This window comes from Somniosus microcephalus, chromosome 3 (assembly GCF_052327205.1).
Source record: "Somniosus microcephalus isolate GS21.2 chromosome 3, FLI_Smic_1.0, whole genome shotgun sequence".
Taxonomy (NCBI): domain Eukaryota; kingdom Metazoa; phylum Chordata; class Chondrichthyes; order Squaliformes; family Somniosidae; genus Somniosus; species Somniosus microcephalus.
The window spans coordinates 121,404,781-121,424,717 of record NC_140989.1 but is presented as its reverse complement, the minus strand read 5'-3'; the positions used below and the strand labels follow the sequence as shown (position 1 = coordinate 121,424,717).

Sequence of the window (19,937 nt, the reverse complement as noted above, 5' to 3'; positions counted from 1 at the left end):
TAAACAGAGGTCATAGGTGCAACAACTGCTTGAGCCGATAATAAAGGCGGTACTTTAATGTAACGCGACATAGGCAACCAATAATGGAGATGCATGTGGGCCAAGGTCCAATAAGGTGGCAGGAATGAATTTTGACATGTGTATTGTAATGTAGTGTTTGCTGTACCAATTTGGAAAGGCCTGGCTAAGACAGAGCAGACTGTTTCCCCACCGGTGCAATAAAGACGACTTGACTATCGATCTAAAACCTTGTGTCGAGTGTTGGTTTAAAATACACCACAACAAGAGTAAAAAGGATCAGTGCTAAATCCTACCGAAAACTGCATTTCTAAGACACTCCCTACCAGATTAAAACAAAAACCAAACATTTACCGAACTCCAGAAAGACATTTAACATATAGTAAAAACACTACAATAAAACATTTCCAGAGAGCCGTTGGTGTAGCTTTTTCAGAGGCACTGTGGGTGGCTCTTAAAAGAGCCGTTGTGTTTGTCTTGTTGGTCCGTTGTGTTGTTTTACTTGGAGCTGGTGTACTTGGTCACCGCCTTTGTCCCTTCAGACACGGCGTGCTTGGCCAGCTCCCCGGGCAACAGCAAGCGCACGGCGGTCTGGATCTCCCGGGAACTGATGGTGTGCCGCTTGTTGTAATGGACCAGGTGGGAAGCCTCACCCGCGATGCGCTCGAAAATATCGTTCACAAAGGAGTTCATGATGCTCATGGCCTTGGAGGAGATGCCGGTGTCGGGGTGAACCTGCTTCATCACTTTGTAGATGTAGATGGAATAACTCTCCTTCCTTGACTTTCTCCTCTTCTTGCCGCTCTTTGTTGGCGCTTTATTCAAGGTTTTCTCGGCCCCCTTTTTGGGAGCTGGTTTCTTCTTCTCTTCAGGCATTTTCAAACGCAATTTCAGACAGAGAAATAACTAGAATCCATTCTGGGAGCGGATTAAATTGGCAGCCCCACAGCGCTATGCTAATAAAGGATGGGTGAAGGCAATGATTGTGATTGGTCCGTTTGTAATGATGTCACAAACTTTTTCAAGGAACTCTCTGGTTGGTTTCCTTGGATATCCAATTAGATTTAGTACCTGTCACCAATCACAAGCTGTCTCACTGCAATCAGGAAGTACATTTTGTATTGTATGTACCTTGAAGAAGGAACTATATTCTGCAGCCCCTGAATACTGCAGTACCAGTAGTGACCACCCCTGTATATAAGCCTGTGCAGCAACTTTGTATAGTAGTTCCAGTTTTGTCTCCATTCAGTAAACACCTGTTATAACCAACTTCTGCAGTCCGTGTCTCAATTACACACGGACATTACATTGGCAACGAACAGATCCTAACTTACCTACAGTTCTGCACCACCTCACGGGGATCCATCCCTGAAGCAAAGTTATTAGAGGTCGAAGCCAGAAGGAAGAACTCCAAAAAGAAAAAAAAACAGAAGAAACGGGCGTCGACCGTGGGCAACCGCCCTCTGATTCATCGAATTCGAAGATTTGCAGGAGTGGCTGTCGAGAGCTGGGCTTGGTTATCCAGCCTATGGTGTTCCAGTTAATCGGGCTGGTGGCAGGTAGTACATTGATTCTTCCTGGGCTGCGGCGGGCTAGAGCTCGATCGGGTGGCTTTTCAACGGGGCCGAGCAGCGTTGTCGGGAAGAGGAGAGAGAGAGAGAGGGTGGAGCACACAGGGCGCGGCCGGTGCTACGAAGCCGGGTAGCGTACAGACCCGAGAAGAGGGAGGGAAGTGTCCCATAGGGTCTGCTCTGACGATGGGAACAGTAATTAAAATAAAAGAAAAAGAAATTAGAAGTGCAGAAAGCCGCGAGGAGCTGCAGTTTGCCACGGGGACCGTGGAGAGCGGCGTTAGCAGCAGCGCAGGGGGAAGCGCGCGAAGACCATAGAGCATCGCCATCAAGGCATAAAAACGTCAGCAACAGCGCTGGCAGCAGCGGAATAGGCAGAAAGCACGGGAGGTGCCATCTTAATCCAGCGGGGAAGAAGGCAAAGCGCGGGAGGCGCCATTTTGTTCAATCGGGGAAGAAGGCAAAGCGCGGGAGGCGCCATCTTAGATCTCCAAGATGCCGAAGACTGGCAATATCACTGCCTTCGATAATGCAATAGAAGACTGGACCACGTATGTTGAAAGAGTCGAAGTATATTGCAAGACAAATGAAGTAGCCGATGAGAAAAAGGCATCGGTACTACTAAACTTAATGGGCGCAAGAACGTACTGCCTATTGCGGAACCTGATCACTCCAGTCAAACCGATGGCGAAGAGTTTTAACGAAATTGTTGATGTCCTACAGGAACACCTAAATCCTACACCGCTGCTGATAGCAGAAAGATTTAAATTCCACAAGAGAAATCAGCATAAAGATGAGAGCAATGCTGATTACCTTACGGAACTACGCAAGCTATCAAAGCACTGCCAGTTCGGAGCAGGACTGGCAGATACCCTACGGGACAAATTTGTCTGTGGACTCCTGAGTGAAGGAACCCAGAAGAGGTTACTCTCAGAGAAAGAGCTGACGCTAGATAAGGCTTTCAGCGTGGCAGTGTCGTACGAAGCAGCAGCAAGGGGAGCTGCGGAAATACAGCAAAAGCCACAGGAATACGGCACCCATGAAATGACACGGGGATTTGAAAAATGTTATCGCTGCGGCAGAACAACCCATGACCAGAAGGACTGCTGGTCCAAGGACAAAACATGCAGGCAATGCGGAAAGATGGGACACATTGCATGTGTTTGCAGGTCCGGGAAGAAGACTAGTGACAACAAAAAGACTACTAAGGAACAGTACAGGAAAGTACAAAAGATGACAGACAGTAGTTCCGAAGACCAGAAGAGCGATAGTGAATCCGGGAACAAGAGACTAAGCTGTCTCAAACTACACAACGCAATCGCAAAAGAGGATCACCAAACCATTTGGGTCACCCTCACGATAGCAGGGTCCCAAGTCAAAATGGAATTGGATACAGGATCAGCCCTGACCGTCATGAATCGATGAGACTACGAGCGGCTATTCTCACACATACCCTTGAAAGACACATCCATTGTCTTGAAGACATATACGGGGCAGAAAGTATACCCCAGAGGGAAAATAAGGGTGCCTGTCAAATACAACGGCAAGGAAATACAGAAATTGTATCTGTACATACTGCAAGATGGTGGACCACCATTATTGGGACATGAATGGATCAGAAAGATAAGTTTAGACTGGGACTCCATTCAGGCACTGACTGTGGCTGGTAAAAAGGATGACGACGTCACACCTGGAAGATTGTCAAAAACCTTAGCTAACGCTAAAGAGGTATTTCAACAAGGACTGGGAACTCTTAAAGGTGTAACCGCCTCGATAAAAATAGAAGAGAATGCAATTCCCAAGTTTTTCAAAGCAAGACCGGTACCATATGCAATTCGCCCAGCCGTCGAGGCAGAGCTGGAGAATCTGGAGAATGCAGGCGTGTTATCTAAGGTAGACTGGAGCAAGTGGGCGACACCCATTGTTCCTGTCATGAAGAAAACGTTAAACAATAAGTCTGAGGAGCCAAGGAAGGTTCGCATCTGTGGGGACTTCAAGGTGACTGTGAACCCAGTCCTTCACACAGTACAGTATACTCTTCCGAGGATAGAAGATATTTTTGCCTCACTATCTGGAGGGAAACGTTTTACAAAAATTGACCTAGCGCAAGCATATTTGCAGATGGAGGTTGAAGAATCCTCTAGGAAATATCTCACGATAAACACTCACAAAGGTCTTTACCAGTATAATCGACTGGTATTCGGAGTAGCATCAGCTCCGGCTATATGGCAAAGAGCGATGGAACAAGTTCTGCAAGGGATTCCGGGGACTCAGTGTTACTTGGACGACATCCTAGTGACAGGTGAAAATGACAGTGAACACCTTGCCAACCTAGAGCAGGTGCTCACTAGACTAAGAGAACATGGGCTACGAGCCAATCGCCCCAAGTGCGAGTTTTTAAAAAACAAATATCGTATTGTGGCCACGTGATTGATGAAGAGGGGTTACATAAGTCCCCTGACAAAATTGAAGCGGTAGTTAAGGCTCCAGCGCCTGAAAATGTCTCGCAACTGAGGTCATTCCTCGGATTGGTGAATTACTACCATAAGTTTTTGCCGAATTTGTCCACAATTCTGCACCCACTGAACACCCTGCTACAAACTGGAGTAGCATGGAAATGGAGCGATGAATGTAAGCGGGCCTTTCAGAAGTGTAAAGGCCTGATCACTTCAAGAGAAGTATTGGCTCACTACAACCCATCACTACCGATAAGACTGGCGTGTGATGCGTCTCCCTACGGCGTTGGAGCGGTACTGTCACATAAATCCCTTGATGGTTCAGAGAGGCCGATAGCTTTTGCATCACGCTCGTTAACTGCAGCCGAGCGTAACTACGCCCAGATTGACAGAGAGGCCCTCAGCCTGGTGTGGGGGGTGAAGAAGTTCAATCACTACCTGCACAGACAGAAATTTACTCTACTAACTGATCATCAACCTCTTGTCTCCATTTTCAACCCTAAGAAGGGCGTCCCGATAATGACAGCACAACGGCTACAGAGGTGGTCCCTTTTCCTAGGGGCACACCAATATGACATTGAGTACAAAGGAACTAAACAGCATGGGAATGCTGATGGATTGTCGCGCCTACCGTTGCCGATGGTGGAAGAAGCACCTGCAGTGGATCCTGTGGAGATATTCCACTCGACCATAGTCGAATGTCTACCTGTGACGAATGCAAACATAGAAAAGGAAACACGAAATGACCCGACACTCTCCAGGGTCTATGATTTAACGGTGAAGGGATGGCCAGCACATGGCGAACCACTGTTGTCAGCATTCTCGCCGAGAAGAGAACAGCTGTCAGTGTGCCGAGGAACCTTGATGTGTGGATCCAGAGTAGTAATTCCACCCAAATTGAAGGATAGAGTGCTCAATGAGCTTCATGAGGGTCATCTGGGAGGGGTAAAAATGAAGAACTTAGCCAGAGCGTTTGTGTGGTGGCCGGGAATCGATAGAGAAATCGAAGAGATGACCAAGAGCTGTACAGGATGCCAGAAGGTCCAAAACGCCCCACCACAAGCCCCTCTACATCCATGGGAGTGGCCCTCATCTCCATGGCAAAGGGTACACATTGATTTTGCTGGTCCATTTATGGACTCGATGTTTTTAATTGCGGTGGATGCACATTCAAAGTGGCCAGAGGTAATAAAAATGTCCTCAACCACCACAGAAAAAACTATCACAGTCTTACGAACCATATTCGCCAGAAATGGGCTGCCTGAACAGATTTGCTCCGACAATGGACCACAGTTTTTATCTGAAGAGTTCCGGAGGTTCTTAAAGAACAATGGTGTTAAGCATTACACATCCGCCCCATATCATCCAGCCACCAATGGATTGGCTGAGAGGTTCGTTCAAACATTCAAGAAGGCTATCAAGGCAATGTGTAATGAAGACATACCCCTACAACACAAGGTGGATAACTTCTTGTTTGCCTACCGGAATGCGACACATGCGGTTACCAACCAAACTCCAACCATGATGTTCTTCAATCGAAGACTAAGATGCCGCTTGGATTTGGTTAAGCCAAACATCAGAAGAGATGTGGAGAACAGGCAGTTTCAGAATATGAATGAAAGGCCAACCAGGAGTTTCAAGATAGGTCAACCAGTTTTGGCCCGGGACTACCGCACAGAGAAATGGCAGCCAGGAACGATCTGCACATGGCAAGGACCTCTAATGTATACCGTGGACGTTGGAGAGAGCATTGTAAGACGCTATGCTCACCAGATTCTAGAGTCACTGGAAAACGTCAAATCTACACCACGATCCTATACACCTGGTGATGAAACCGAAGTACCAATTGCATCTACCTCAGAATCGGTGATATTGGAAGCAGACGAACCAAACAACGACATTGATCCCGAATCAACTTTGCCAGAAGAACCTGATACCACAAAGAGGCGTTATCCGGACAGAATCAGGAAGCCTCCTCAAAGACTGAATTTATAATTGATTAACTTCAGCTAATGTATATAGCAACTGTAATTGTAAATATGTTATTTAATTATTAATCGAATGTTATGTACTGTTTAGCTAAAAGGGGAGGAATTGTAGTGTATGTACCTTGAAGAAGGAACTATATTCTGCAGCCCCTGTATACTACAGTAACAGTAGTGACCACCGCTGTATATAAGCCTGTGTAGTAACTTTGTATAGTAGTTCCAGTTTTGTCTCCATTCAGTAAACATCTGTTATAACCAACTTCTGCAGTCCGTGTCTCAATTACACACGGACATTACACATTTCCAAAAGACTCTCTCCAGCCCCAGTTTATATTGAAATAGGTGCTCACTTTGTTGCTATTTTGGTTCGATCAATAAACAAAAAACTGTAACTTAACAAAAATACATCAAATGAAACTTAACAATTTAAATTAAAATTTGGTTTCCGGGGGTGATGATGTACCCCAGTCCCTGCGGAGCCCACCGGTCGCGGAAGGCCTCGAGCATGTCGGCGGATACCACGTGCTCCATCTCCAGGGCCACCCGGGCACGAACATGGCCGCAGAAGAGAAGCAGGCAGTTGGACCGAATGACCCTCTTGACCGCCCGCTGCCTTAAGCAGTTGATGACCACTTTGGCCAGCCCCAGGAGCAGTCCTACGAGGAGGTCCCCTGACCTGCCCGCTCCTCTCCGCACCGGGTGACCAAAGATCAGGAGTGTGGGACTGAAGTGCAGCAAAGGTCGAGGAGCAGCCCCTTTAAATAATGGAAGAGGGGCTGCAGCCTCTTACACTCTACATAAACTCCTCCAGGCCACAGAAAAGGTAGGCAGCCTGGGAGTCCGTGAACCTACTTAAATCCTTATTGCACCAGACTGCCCTGTGCAACACCCTCCAGGCCAGGTCCCCAATAAAGGGAGGACTCCCGCTTAGAAAGCCCTCCATTGGGAACCCTCGCCTCCTCTGGACGGCAAGATGGTGCGCCAAGGTGTGTCCGGACGGCAGACGTGGATGGCAAAAAGGAGGGTGTGCAAGAGCAGCCCGTACAGGAATCCCCTCCATGCAGAATGGAAAGGCACGGAAGGGATTTCCCGGAGACGGCTCAAGTTGTGAGGCGCCGGCTCCCGAGAGGGGTTTCGGGGCCGGGCACCGATGAGGAATTCCGTCCGAACAGGGGTCAGTTCGGACGGGATCGCCCCACGTGCTTGAGGCTCCTCGATACACCTAGTGGAGTCAGGGCCCAGTGCCACTTTCAGCGACTCGATGGCTTTGGCCGTGAGCTGGGCATCGGCCCAGGACAGGCGCTGCGCCAACACCTCCGGCACCATACAACCCGTTCCTCCGCCATCAAGTAGGTCCCCGACTCTGGTCACCATGCCAGACGCAACTCTGCCCTCCGCCAGCCACATGAACCCACGTTCATGGAGGTGCGGATTCCTGAGCAGCAGCTCCCGTAGGACAGCCGCCACTGCTGACGGGGGAGAACTCCATCTGCAGGCAACCTTGTTCCAGATCCTGAGCAGTTCCTGGTAGAAGACAGGCAGCTCCCGCAAGGAGGCACGGGTGCTTCCCAGTTTTACAAACAGGAGCTGCGTGTCGTAATTGAGGCAGTGCAGCTGGCGGAAGAAATAACTTTGCAGTGCACACTATCTAGGAGGAGCCTCGATGTACAGGTATCTCTACACGGTCTGAAGACGGAAATTCGCAGCCTGGGTGTGATGGCACACCAGCGCCTGACCACCCTCCCTAAGCGGGAGACTCAGAACCGTGGCAGAGACGCAATGCTTCCTTTTGTCCCAGAAGAAGTTGAGCTTCTTCAGTATCTTGGCATCAAATGGAGGGGGAGGGATCAAAGTGACCAACCGGTACCACAACATGGCGGCCACCAGTTGATTTATGACTAGCGCTCAGTCCCTGTAGGACAGCACTCGGAGCAGTCCTGTCCATCGCCCTAGGCAAGCGGTGACTTTGGCCTCCAGCTCTTCCCAGTTCACTGGTCAGGCTTCCTCGGCAGGGCTAATGTAGATTCCCAGGTAGAGGAGATGCGTGGTGCTCCAAGCAAAAGGCCTGAGCTCCTCCGGCAGGGAGTCCACCCACCACTGACCCACCAGGAGTCCGGAACATTTCTCCCAGTTGATTTTGGCGGAGGACGCGTCTGAGTGGACCTGCTGGCACTCAAGCATCCTCTGCAAGTCAACGGGATCCATGACCATGAGGAGCACGTCATCGGCGTAAGCCAAGAGGACAACCTCCACACCCAGCATATGTGGAGCCAGTCCTGTCAACCTTTTCCGTAAGAGGTGCAGGAAAGGCTCTAAGCAGATGGCATATAACTAGCCGGAGATGGGGCATCCCTGACGCAACCCCCTCCTGAAGCGAAGGGGTGCCGTCAAAGACCCGTTAACCTTAATCAGACACTCTGCGTCAGCGTACAGAAGTCGGATCCGGGCAATGAAATGTGTCCCGAAGAGGTATTCGTGATCCACCCTGTCGAACGCCTTCTCCTGATCCAGGGAAAGAAAGGCAACTGACAGACCATCCCTCTGGGAATGGTGGACCAGGCCCCGGACCAGATGGATGTTATTGTAGATGGTCTGGCCTGGGACCATGTAGGACTGGTTGGGGTGGATCATGTGGGCCAGCAGGATGCCATGTAATCCATGCTGAGGAGGGAGACCGGGGGCCAGTTCATAAGAAGCTGGAGATCGCCTTTCTTGGGCAGTAGGACGATAACCACCCTGCGCCAAGAGAGGGGCATCTCCCCAGTCGCCAGACTTTCCCCCAGGACCCGAGCGTAGTCACCACCCCCCCCAGAAAATCCCAGAATGCCATGTGGAACTTCACGGTCAGCCCGTCCAGCCCCGGGGACTTGCCCCTCGAGGGCTGGCTGAGTGCACCGATCAGCTCCGCCAGGCTCAGCGGAGCGTCCAGCTGTTCGGCGCCCTCCAGGCCGACCTTCAGCAGGTCTTCCCACAAAACTCTGCATGCATCCTCGCTGGACGGGTCCGGACAGAACAGAGCCCAATAATAGGCCCGGTCCTCTGCACTGATGCCCTCCGGATCCGTCCAGAGAGCCGCTTACGGACCTCCTGTCTTTTTTCCAGTGAGTAGAAGAAGGGGGAGCCACGGTCCAGGTCCCGGAGGTATGCGCCTTGGGACCTGATCAGCTACAGGTCCTTCAGCGCGCCCTTCCTCTCTTTGTACACCTTCCGTAGGGCCGGGTCATCGATGACTTGACTCCAGGTCGAGCACCTCCCTCTCCAACCGCCCAACCGGGGCCTCCTGCCTCTTGGTCGACCCCTTTGCGGACTCCTGACAGAAGAGACGGACGTGAGCCTTGCCCACATCCCACCATAGCCTCAAGGAGGGGAAGCCCCCCTGCTTCCTTCTCCAGTCGGCCCAATTTGTTAAAATGCCAGTATGCGAACCCCACCCGCGCACGGAGCGGAACGACCTCCGCCAACACCAGGTGGTATTTCGAACACGGCACCGGCCACATGGAAGTCACCAGAACACAGAAGACGTACGCCCAGGAAATGTAAAGGCGGTCGATTCTGGACCTTCCTCCTCCAGACCTCACGGTAGTGAAGGCGCTGGAGTCGGGATGGAGATTTCGCCAGACGTCCACCAAGTGGAAGGTCTGGACTAGGTCCATGTTTGTGTAAAGCTACTTACTTCAGTCAATCGTTCAAAATGAAATATTAAGAATTTTTTTTTTTAAATGTTTTAAGCAGTTCAGACCCTCTTTAAAAGCATTTGGACTTCAAGAACTGGTTGAAACATGTTTAGATGAGGGGAAAATTGATTTCTGTTTCTGTTTCTGATACTCGCTGGAGTTTAGAAGAATGAAAGGGGATCTCATTGATACTTATAAAATTCTAACAGGACTAGACAGACTAGATGCAGGAAGGATGTTCCCGATGGCCGGGGAGTCCAGAACCAGGAGTCACAGTCTAAGGATAAGGGGTAAGCCATTTAGGACAGAGATGAGGAGGAATTTCTTCACCCAGAGAGTGGTGAACCTGTGGAATTCTCTACCACAGAAGGCAGTAGAGGCCAATTCATTAAATATATTCAAGAAGGAGTTAGATATATTTCTTAAGGCTAAAGGGATCAAGGGATATGGGGAGAAAGCAGGGACAGGGTACTGAATTTGGATGATCAGCCATGATCTCATTGAATGGCAGAGCAGGCTGGAGGGGCCGAATGGCCTACTCCTGCTCCTATCTTCTATGTTTCTACGTTTCTTCCAAAATCATATCGAAACTTAGTGGCGAAAAATGTGTTTTTATCATTCATTTTTTATGAAAAGTTCAAGTCTCGTTGCAGCTTTGACAGAAGTTGCTCCAAATTTATCTTTCCCTCTTCAATGCTGTCGTTAAACATACAAAAAAAAATAATTTAAAAAACTCTAATTCCAAACAGAGCTCAAATAAGAGTGTGAATAATGTTAAGTCTGTGTGTTATAGTGATAATTACTACACAGACTATAAGAGTAATTCAACAGGTCTTTACTGGTTGGAGGTAGGGACTATACTGAATACAATATTACTACACAGTGCTTATATACCGGTGTGGTCACCACCGGTATTACGTATACAGCAGCCAGAGAAAGTAGTACATCTCTTAAGGTGGAACAGGCTTAAGTTCTCTTAAGGTGGACAGGTTACATACACCACAATCCTCCCTTTTTAGCTTAACAGTCATATCCCCATTTAACATAACATAATAACATATATACATATATAACTTCAGGTATAACAGTTCAAAGGTTCAGTCTCTCAGGAGGCTTTCTGATGCGGCTTGGATAACGCCTCTCAGTAGTCTCTGATTCTTGTTGTTGAGGTGCCTCCTCTATTTGGTTTCCAATGTATTGGGTGTCATCATCATCAAGTACATTCCCTGCCGAGGTAGATGCTTCAGGTTCATTAACGTCTTCCACAGTTGTCTCTGTCACAACCATGGGTTCGACCCTTGCTCTCGACTCTACCAGTTGATCCGCATGACGCCTTATCACATTATGACCAATATCTACTGTGTACATCAGAGGTCCTTGTCTGGCCCGAATTGTTCCGGACTGCCATTTTTCGTTTCCATAGCCCTTTGCCAACACTGGTTGTCCTACGTCGAAAGTTCGAGTGGTCTTGTTGTTAATATGCCGAAACTGTTTGTTTTCCACTTCCCTCCGCACATTTGGTTTTAACAAGTCCAACTTGGACCGCAACCTCCTGTTATAAAACATCATGGCAGGACTTTGGTTAGTCACTGCATGATCGGCGTTTCGATAAGACATCAGGAACTTGTCGACCTTGTGTTGCAGCGGAATCTGATCATCGTTCATGGCCTTAATTGCCTTTTTGAATGTCTGGACAAATCTTTCAGCCAACCTGTTTGTCGCCGGATGATATGGGGCAGAGGTATAATGTTTTACTCCATTCTTCTTTAAGAATTGTCGGAATTCTTCCGATACAAACTGTGGTCCGTTGTCCAAACAGATCTGTTCTGGCAATCCGTTCCTTGCGAATATTGTTCTTAACACCGCAATTGTCTTTTCTGAAGTAGTGGTATTCATCTTGATGACTTCTGGCCATTTGGAATGTGCGTCCACCGCGATTAGGAACATGGAGTCCATGAATGGACCAGCAAAGTCAATGTGTATGCGTTGCCATGGGGCTGAAGGCCATTCCCATGGGTGTAGCGGTGCTATCGGAGGTGCATTTTGCACTTTTTGGCACCCAGCGCAGCTTTTCGTTAACTCCTCAATCTGTTGGTCAATACCCGGCCACCATACATAAGCCCTAGCAAGACTTTTCATTTTAACTCCCCCCAGATGACCTTCATGCAGTTCGTTTAAAACTCTTTCCCTTAACTTGGGAGGAATAATCACTCTTGTCCCGTACATCAAGGTACCATGGCAGACGGACAGCTGGTCTCGCCTTGCCGAAAATGCCGGTAACAGAGGATCACCCCGTGTTGGCCATCCTTTCACTGTCACCTCGTAGACTCTGGACAGTGTCGGGTCGTTCCTGGTTTCTCTTTCAATACTTGCATTGGTGACTGGTAAACACTCGATGATGGTCGAATGAAATAACTCAACAGGGTCAACTTTCGTCGTGTCTTCTTCTTCAGGTAGTGGCAGGCACGACAGCCCATCAGCATTGCCATGCTGTTTTGTACCTTTGAATTCTATTTGATATTGATGTGCCCCTAGGAAAAGAGACCATCTCTGGAGACGCTGCGCTGTCATCACCGAGACACCCTTCTTAGGGTTAAAAATGGATACCAACGGTTGATGGTCTGTCAGAAGTGTGAATTTTTGGCCCTGCAGGTAATGATTAAACTTCTTCACTCCCCATACAAGGCTAAGAGCCTCCCTATCGATCTGCGCATAGTTGCGCTCAGCGGAGGTCAATGATCTGGATGCAAACGCGACTGGCCTTTCCGTGCCATTTGGCAACTTGTGTGAGAGTACTGCCCCAATACCATATGGAGAAGCATCACAAGCCAACCGAATAGGCAGTGTCGGGTTGAAGTGAGCCAACACTTCCTCTGAGGTGATCAATTCTTTGCTTTTGCGAAATGCCTTCTTACAGTTTTTGCCCCATTCCCATGGTACCCCTTTCTGTAAAAGAGCGTTTAACGGGTGCAGTACCGTGGATAGATTTGGCAGAAATTTATGGTAATAGTTAATTAATCCTAGAAACGACCTCAACTGAGAGACATTCTCCGGAGCGGGAGCCTTTACAACTGCCTCAATCTTGTCAGGAGACTTATGAAGCCCCTCCCGGTCAATGACATGGCCACAGTACGAGATCCGCTTCTGGAAGAACTCACATTTCTGCCGATTTACTCTAAGTCCATACTCTTTCAGTCTGTTGAGCACCAGTTCCAAGTTTGCGAGATGTTGTTCATCACCATCACCTGTGATCAGAATATCGTCCAGGTAACATTGTGTGCCTGGAATTCCCTGTAATACCTGCTCCATGGCCCTCTGCCAAATTGCTGGAGCCGATGCCACTCCAAAAACCAGCCTATTGTACCGGTACAACCCTCGATGCGTGTTGATCGTGAGGTATTGGCGTGACTCTTCCTCAACCTCCATCTGCAAGTACGCCTGCGCCAGGTCTATCTTGGTGAAGTGTTTCCCACCAGACAATGAAGCGAAAATATCCTCAATCCGTGGAAGCGGATACTGCACCGTGTGAAGCACCGGATTAACGGTGATTTTGAAATCTCCACAGATGCGAACCTTCCCTGGATCTCCTGGCTTGTTGCTCGCAGGACGTTTCATAACGGGAACAATGGGCGTAGCCCACTCACTCCAATCTACCTTAGACAGTACACCTGAACGTTCTAGTGCTTCCAGTTCCGCTTCAACAGTAGGTCGTATTGCATAGGGTACTGGTCTGGCTTTAAAAAATTTTGGTTGTGCATGTTCATCAATCTTGATGTTTGCCGTAATTCCTCTCAGTGTTCCCAGTCCCTGCTGGAACACCTCTTTAGCATCATCCAATATTCTGGACAATCGTTTAGGTTTGACATCTGTTTCCCCGGAATCTACCGTTAGTGCCTTCAAGGAGTGCCAGTCCATATTCATTTTCCTAATCCACTCCCATCCTAGTAGTGGTGGACCTCCTTCAGGTAGCACATATAAGTCCATTACTTGGCTTTCTTCGCCCTTGTGGACCACTTCTACCTCTATTTTTCCGATGGGGTACATTCTTTGCCCCGTGTATGTTTTCAATATAATCTCCGTATCCTGTAGGGGAATATGTTGGAATAACCTTCTGTAATCTTTCTTATTCATGACCGTCAATGCCGATCCAGTGTCCAATTCCATTTTTACTTGGACTCCTGCTATCTGAAGAGTGACCCAGATTGTCTGGAGATCTGCATCCTTACCAACGTTGTGTACTCTTAAGCTATCCAGTTCATTACTGCTAGCATCTGAATCTGACTTCTGTTCGGTCAAACTGTTCTTTGTCACCTTGTGTACCTTTGCGTATTTTCCTTGCGGTGACTTTTTGTTGCTGGTCTTCTTTCCTGACCGGCATACTTTAGCTATGTGGCCAAGCCTGCCACACGTTCTGCATTCTTGGTTTTTAAAACAACACTGGTTCTGATCGTGCGTTGTCTTTCCACAACGATAACATTTGACAGAACTCAAACCCAATTTGTTTGTACCGAGTTCCGGTGAACGTAGCTGCATTACTGCCGTGCCTCTCGCTGCGGCTTCGTGTGCTGCTGCCATAGTGACCGCCTTCTCAAGCGTCAGCTCATTCTCCTCGAGCAGTCGCTTTTGTGTATCCTGTTTAAATAAACCACACACAAATTTATCTCGTAGTGCCTCTGTCAGTCCCGTTCCAAACTGACAATATTTTGCGAGCTTACGTAATTCCATCAAATACTCAGCATTGCTTTCATTCTGCAGCTGCCTTCTGTCGTAAAATTTAAATCGTTCCGCTAGCATCAGCGGCGTGGGGTTTAGATGATTTTTCAGGACAGTAACAATCTCATCGAACGTCTTATCCGCCGGTTCATCTGGTGATAACAGGTGTTTCAATTGCCCGTATGTCTTCGCACCCATTAAATTTAATAATGTTAGTGCTTTATCTGCATCAGGAATTTTATTTGCCTTACAATAATTTTGTATGCGTTCTACATACATGGCCCAATCTCCGATGTCACTATCAAAGGTATTAATGTTCCCATGTTTAGGAATCGTTGCAATTTATTGTATTTTTATGTTATCCAAGATGGCGGCTTCCCGCACTTGTCGTTGTCCTCCGCCCACAAAATGGCGGTTTTCCCGCGCTTGGCGGTCTTCAACCGTCCCCCGACGCTGTCTCCACTTCACCGCGGCTCTCGCGCCTTCAGTTTCCCCAGACGCTGCGCCTTTTAGCCCGAATGCGGCCCTTATCTCCGGTCGCGATCGATGTCCCCGCGCTGCGCCTCTCGCTCGAAAGCGGCCCGGCCCTTATCTCCGGTCGCGATCGATCTCACCGCCCTTATTCCTCCGTCTTCCCAGCCCCGTCTGTACAGCCAACGCGGTTGACTTTCTGTCGCGTCGCTGCCCGGCTCACCCACTACCGAGGTAGAAAAAAGAAAGCTGACAGTCGCTGATGGAGGCTTCGAGGTCAGGATGTCTTCTGCATTCCGGTTTCTCGATGCCTGCCGCTCGACGTGTCTTCCAGTAGGGTGATGAGGGTGGAAACCTCTCTTCGACGTCCTGTCTGTGGACGAAGCCGCCGTGGAAATACCTGCCGCAGGGTAAGAATCGGACTCGTCGCCACTGTTAAGTCTGTGTGTTATAGTGATAATTACTACACAGACTATAAGAGTAATTCAACAGGTCTTTACTGGTTGGAGGTAGGGACTATACTGAATACAATATTACTACACAGTGCTTATATGCCGGTGTGGTCACCACCGGTATTACGTATACAGCAGCCAGAGAAAGTAGTACATCTCTTAAGGTGGAACAGGCTTAAGTTCTCTTAAGGTGGACAGGTTACATACACCACAAATAAACTGGTTAAACTTCCTAAGAAGGCGGTGATGTTATCTATCCCCAGCCTTGGTGATGAGTTGGGATCTGTTTTGGAGAAGTTTTTCCTCTTTTATTGCTGCCATTCCCTGTCGCTCACAGACGCTGAGGTACAAACGTCAGTACAAACATTTCGTACTCTCTCATAACATGTTTTAAATAATCCTGATAAACTCTTTCTAAAAGGGGACAACACCTGGCAAAATTTCACTGGAACTTACCGGGGGACATTTAATATCACTTTCCTGTATTTTTTTCTGGCTTTAAATATTTTTCTGAATTTTTATAATTATTTTCTCATATTATTGTCTCACCGCGGGCCTAAAACTTGTTTGCTTTAGTCTCCTTCCAGTGGCCATTGTACATGTGCTGCACCTGTTGTTCCAAAGTGCGGTTGTCGCTCTGTCCCCGGGAACGGATTACACGCACCTGGACCCTCACTCCCCCATCTCTCTCTCTCCCTCTTTCACTGTCTCTCTCTCTCTCCGTCTCTTGCTCTCTACCCCGTCTCTCACTCTCTCCCTTTGTCTCTGGCTCTCTGTCCCTCTCTCTCTCTCTCTGTCCCAGTCTCTCTCTCTCCCATTCCCCCTCTCCCTCCCCCCGTTCCCCCCTCTCTCCCCCGTCCCCCCTCTCTCTCTCTCTCCTAGTCTCTCTCTCCCAGTCTCTCTCTCTCTCCCCTGTCCCCCCTCTCCCTCCCCCGTCCCCCCTCTCTCCCCCGTCCCCCCTCTCTCTCTCTCTCTCTCTCCCAGTCTCTCTCTCTCTCCCCCGTCCCCCCTCTCTCTCTCTCTCTCTCTCCCAGTCTCTCTCTCTCCCCTGTCCCCCTCTCCCTCCCCCCGTCCCCCCTCTCTACCCCGTCCCCCCTCTCTCTCTCTCTCCTAGTCTATCTCGCTCCCAGTCTCTCTCTCTCTCCCCTGTCCCCCCTCTCCCTCCTCCCGTTCCCCCTCTCTCCCCCCGTCCCCCCTCTCTCTCTCTCTCCTAGTCTATCTCTCTCCCAGTCTCTCTCTCTCTCCCCTGTCCCCCCTCTCTCCCCTGTTCCCCCTCTCTCCCCGTCCCCCCTCTCTCTCTCTCTCCTAGTCTATCTCTCTCCCAGTCTCTCTCTCTCTCCCCTGTCCCCCTCTCTCCCCCGTCCCCCCTCTCTCTCTCCCTCATCCCCCAGGCTCTCTCTGTCCCCGTGGGATGAGATTGAAAAGAGCACCTGCGCGCTGGAGCCCGTTCCTGTGGGACTGTGTGGCTTGCAATGCCTGGTGCGCGGCAGCCTCGAGGCAACTGTGCAGCCCCGCAGCTTAGGGGGAACAGTGCACAGGACGTTCCGAAGTGCTTCACGGCCAATGAAGTACCTTTGATGTGTGGTCACTGTTGTAACAGGAAAACGCGGCAGCCCATTTGCACCAACAAGGTCCCACAAACAGCAATTTAAAGATGCTCCTTAAAACCGACTTCTTTGACCAAACTATTGGTCACCTGTCCGAATATCTCCTTACCTGGCTCAGTGTCAAATTTTGTTGCGTCTGTGAAGCGCCTTGTTAGTGACATACTATGTTAAAGGTGCTATATAAATGCTGTTGTGTATGTAACCTGTTCCACCTTAAGAGAGCTTAAGCCTGTTCCACCTTAAGAGATGTACTACTTTCTCAGGCTGCTGTAGACGTAATACCGGGGGTGAACACACCGGTATATAAGCACTGTGCAGTAATCTTGTATTCAGTATAGTCCCTACCTCCAACCAGTAAAGACCTGTTTTTATTGTTACTCATTAGTCTGTGTCTTAATTAACTAAATAATTCACAGACTTAACACTGGCGACGAGTCAGGTTCTTACCCTGCGGCAGTTATTCCACGGCGGTTGAAGAGAGGTTTCAAACCACACCACCCCACTGGAAGCGACAGGCATTAGGACCCTGAAGCCTCCATCAGCTTGTGAACCGGAGTAGAAGACAGGGCTGGGGAAGACAGAGGTACAGGGCGATAGCGATCGGCAGATAAGGGCTGGGCCGCTTTCAAGTGAGGGGCGCAGCCGGGCCATCGATCGCAACCACCGATAAGGGCCGCACTCGGGCTGAAAGGGCAGCGGCTGCAGAAATTGAAGGCGCGAGAGCCGCGGTGCACAGCGCGGGCCATCGATCGCGATCGGGAGATAAGGGCTTTGGAGTGCGAGGCGCAGCCGGGCCATCGATCGCAAGCACTGATAAGGGCCGGGCCGCTTTCAAGTGCGAGGCGCAGCCGGGCCATCGATCGCATCTGCTGATAAGGGCCACACTCGGGCGATCGCGGCGAAGATAAGGGCCGCACTCGGGGGCTGAAGGGAGACGGCGTCGGGGGACGGGTGAAGACCGCCAAGCGTGGGAAAACCGCCATTTTGTGGGCGGGGGACGACGGCAAGAGCGGGAAGCCGCCATCTTTGATAACAAGTAAAGAAAATAAAATCTGAGAAATTGCAAATCTACAATGCCTAAACACGGGAATATTAGCACCTTTGATAGTGACCTCGAAGATTGGGCCATATATGTTGAAAGAGTAAAAAATTATTGTAAGGCCAATAAAATTCGTGACCAAGATAAAGCTCTAACATTATTAAATTTAATGGGTGCGAAGACATACGGGCAATTGAAACACCTGTTATCACCAGATGAACCGGCGGATAAGACGTTCGATGAGATTGTTACTGTCCTGAAAGATCATCTAAACCCCACGCCGCTGATGCTAGCGGAACGATTTAAATTTTACGACAGAAGGCAGCTACAGCATGAAAGCAATGCTGAATATTTGCTGGAATTGTGTAAATTAGCGAAATATTGCCAGTTTGGAACGGGACTGACAGATGCACTACGAGACAAATTTGTGTGTGGTTTATTTAAACAGGATACACAAAAGCGACTGCTCGAGGAGAATGAGCTGACGCTTGAGTAGGCGGTCACTATGGCAGCAGCACACGAAGCCGCAGCGAGAGGCACGGCAGTAATGCAGCTACGGTCACCGGAGCTCAGTGCACACAAATTGGGTGTGAGTTCTGGCAAATGTTATCGTTGTGGAAAGACAACGCATGATCAGAACCAGTGTTGGTTTAAAAACCAAGAATGTAGAACTTGTGGTAGGCTTGGACACATAGCTAGAGTATGCAGATCAGGGAAGAAGACCAGCAACAAGAAGTCACCGCAAGGAAAATACGCAAAAGTACACAAGGTGGCCGAACAGGAGTCCGATTCAGACGCTAGCAGTAATGAACTGGCTGGCTTAAGCAGTATTGAACTGGCTAGCTTAAGGGTACTCAACGTTGGTAAGGGTGCAGACCTCCAGACAATTTGGGTTACTCTTCAGATAGAAGGAGTCCAAGTAAAAATGGAATTGGACACTGGATCGGCATTGTCGGTCATGAATAAGAAAGATTACAGAAGGTTATTCCAACATATTCCCCTACAGGATACGTAGATTATATTGACAACCTACACGGGGCAGAGAGTGTACCCCATCGGGACAATAAAGGTTGCAGTGGCCAACAAGGGCGAAGGAAGTCAAATAATGGACTTATATGTGCTACCGGAGGGAGGTCCACCACTACTAGGCCGGGAGTGGTTTAGAAACATAAATATGGACTGGCATTCGCTAAAAGCCATAAAGAGTGAGAACTCGGTGCAGATAATCAGCCCAGACTCTAGAACTGATGATGGTAAGACCAACCCATGTGCAAAAGACAAAGTTTCAGCACAGAATTCCACTGAGCAACAACAACATAGTTTAGCAGAGAATTCTGAGTCTGTCAAGTCTACTGATATGCACATTTTTGAGGGACACTGGGCTCGAACTCAACTCCATTTCAAACTACAACAGCAATTAGAACAAATGATTCGCCGTTTTGAGCAAGAGATGAATGAAATAAAAAAGTTCTTTGTTACAGAGTGGGAGAATCTGGAAAGTCAACAGAAGCAACTGATGGAGAAAATGGAGCAGGAGCACACCAACCATCTGCGCGAGGAGGCCGAACGAATCAAAGCTGATTCAGGTTCTGAAGGTGCGTGCCATAATCTGGTGTCAGAAGAGTTAACGGTCAGCCAACTCCTTCATATGCTGAGGGACAAGACTCTGAAATGGGAAAAACTTGAACACGAGCTGCGATCTTCAAAGGAAAAGGGTTCGGAGCTCTCAAAAGTAATTGAGATGGCTGATGTGACGACACAGACTGAAACGACTGCAACAGAGCAGCCATTGGATGCCAAAAGTACGCTGACTCACGTCAATGTAGAACAACAGACTGCTGAAACAGCTGCTCCGGTAGAGGGATTGCATAGTCCGATCAATCAATCTCCAAAGGAAGTTGAAGTATTAAAATCACAAATGAGGTCACTAGTAAACGACTTGCTGAAA

General features: G+C 48.9%; 1 protein-coding gene across 1 annotated transcript; it reads right to left on the bottom strand.

Moving 5' to 3' along the window:
* Positions 1-516: 516 nt before the first annotated feature.
* LOC147121332 (histone H2B 1.2-like) lies at positions 517-894 on the bottom strand. Its single transcript, XM_085977658.1, has one exon. The coding sequence runs from the start codon at positions 892-894 to the stop codon at positions 517-519; it is 378 nt and encodes a 125-aa protein (XP_085833784.1).
* Positions 895-19,937: the final 19,043 nt, after the last annotated feature.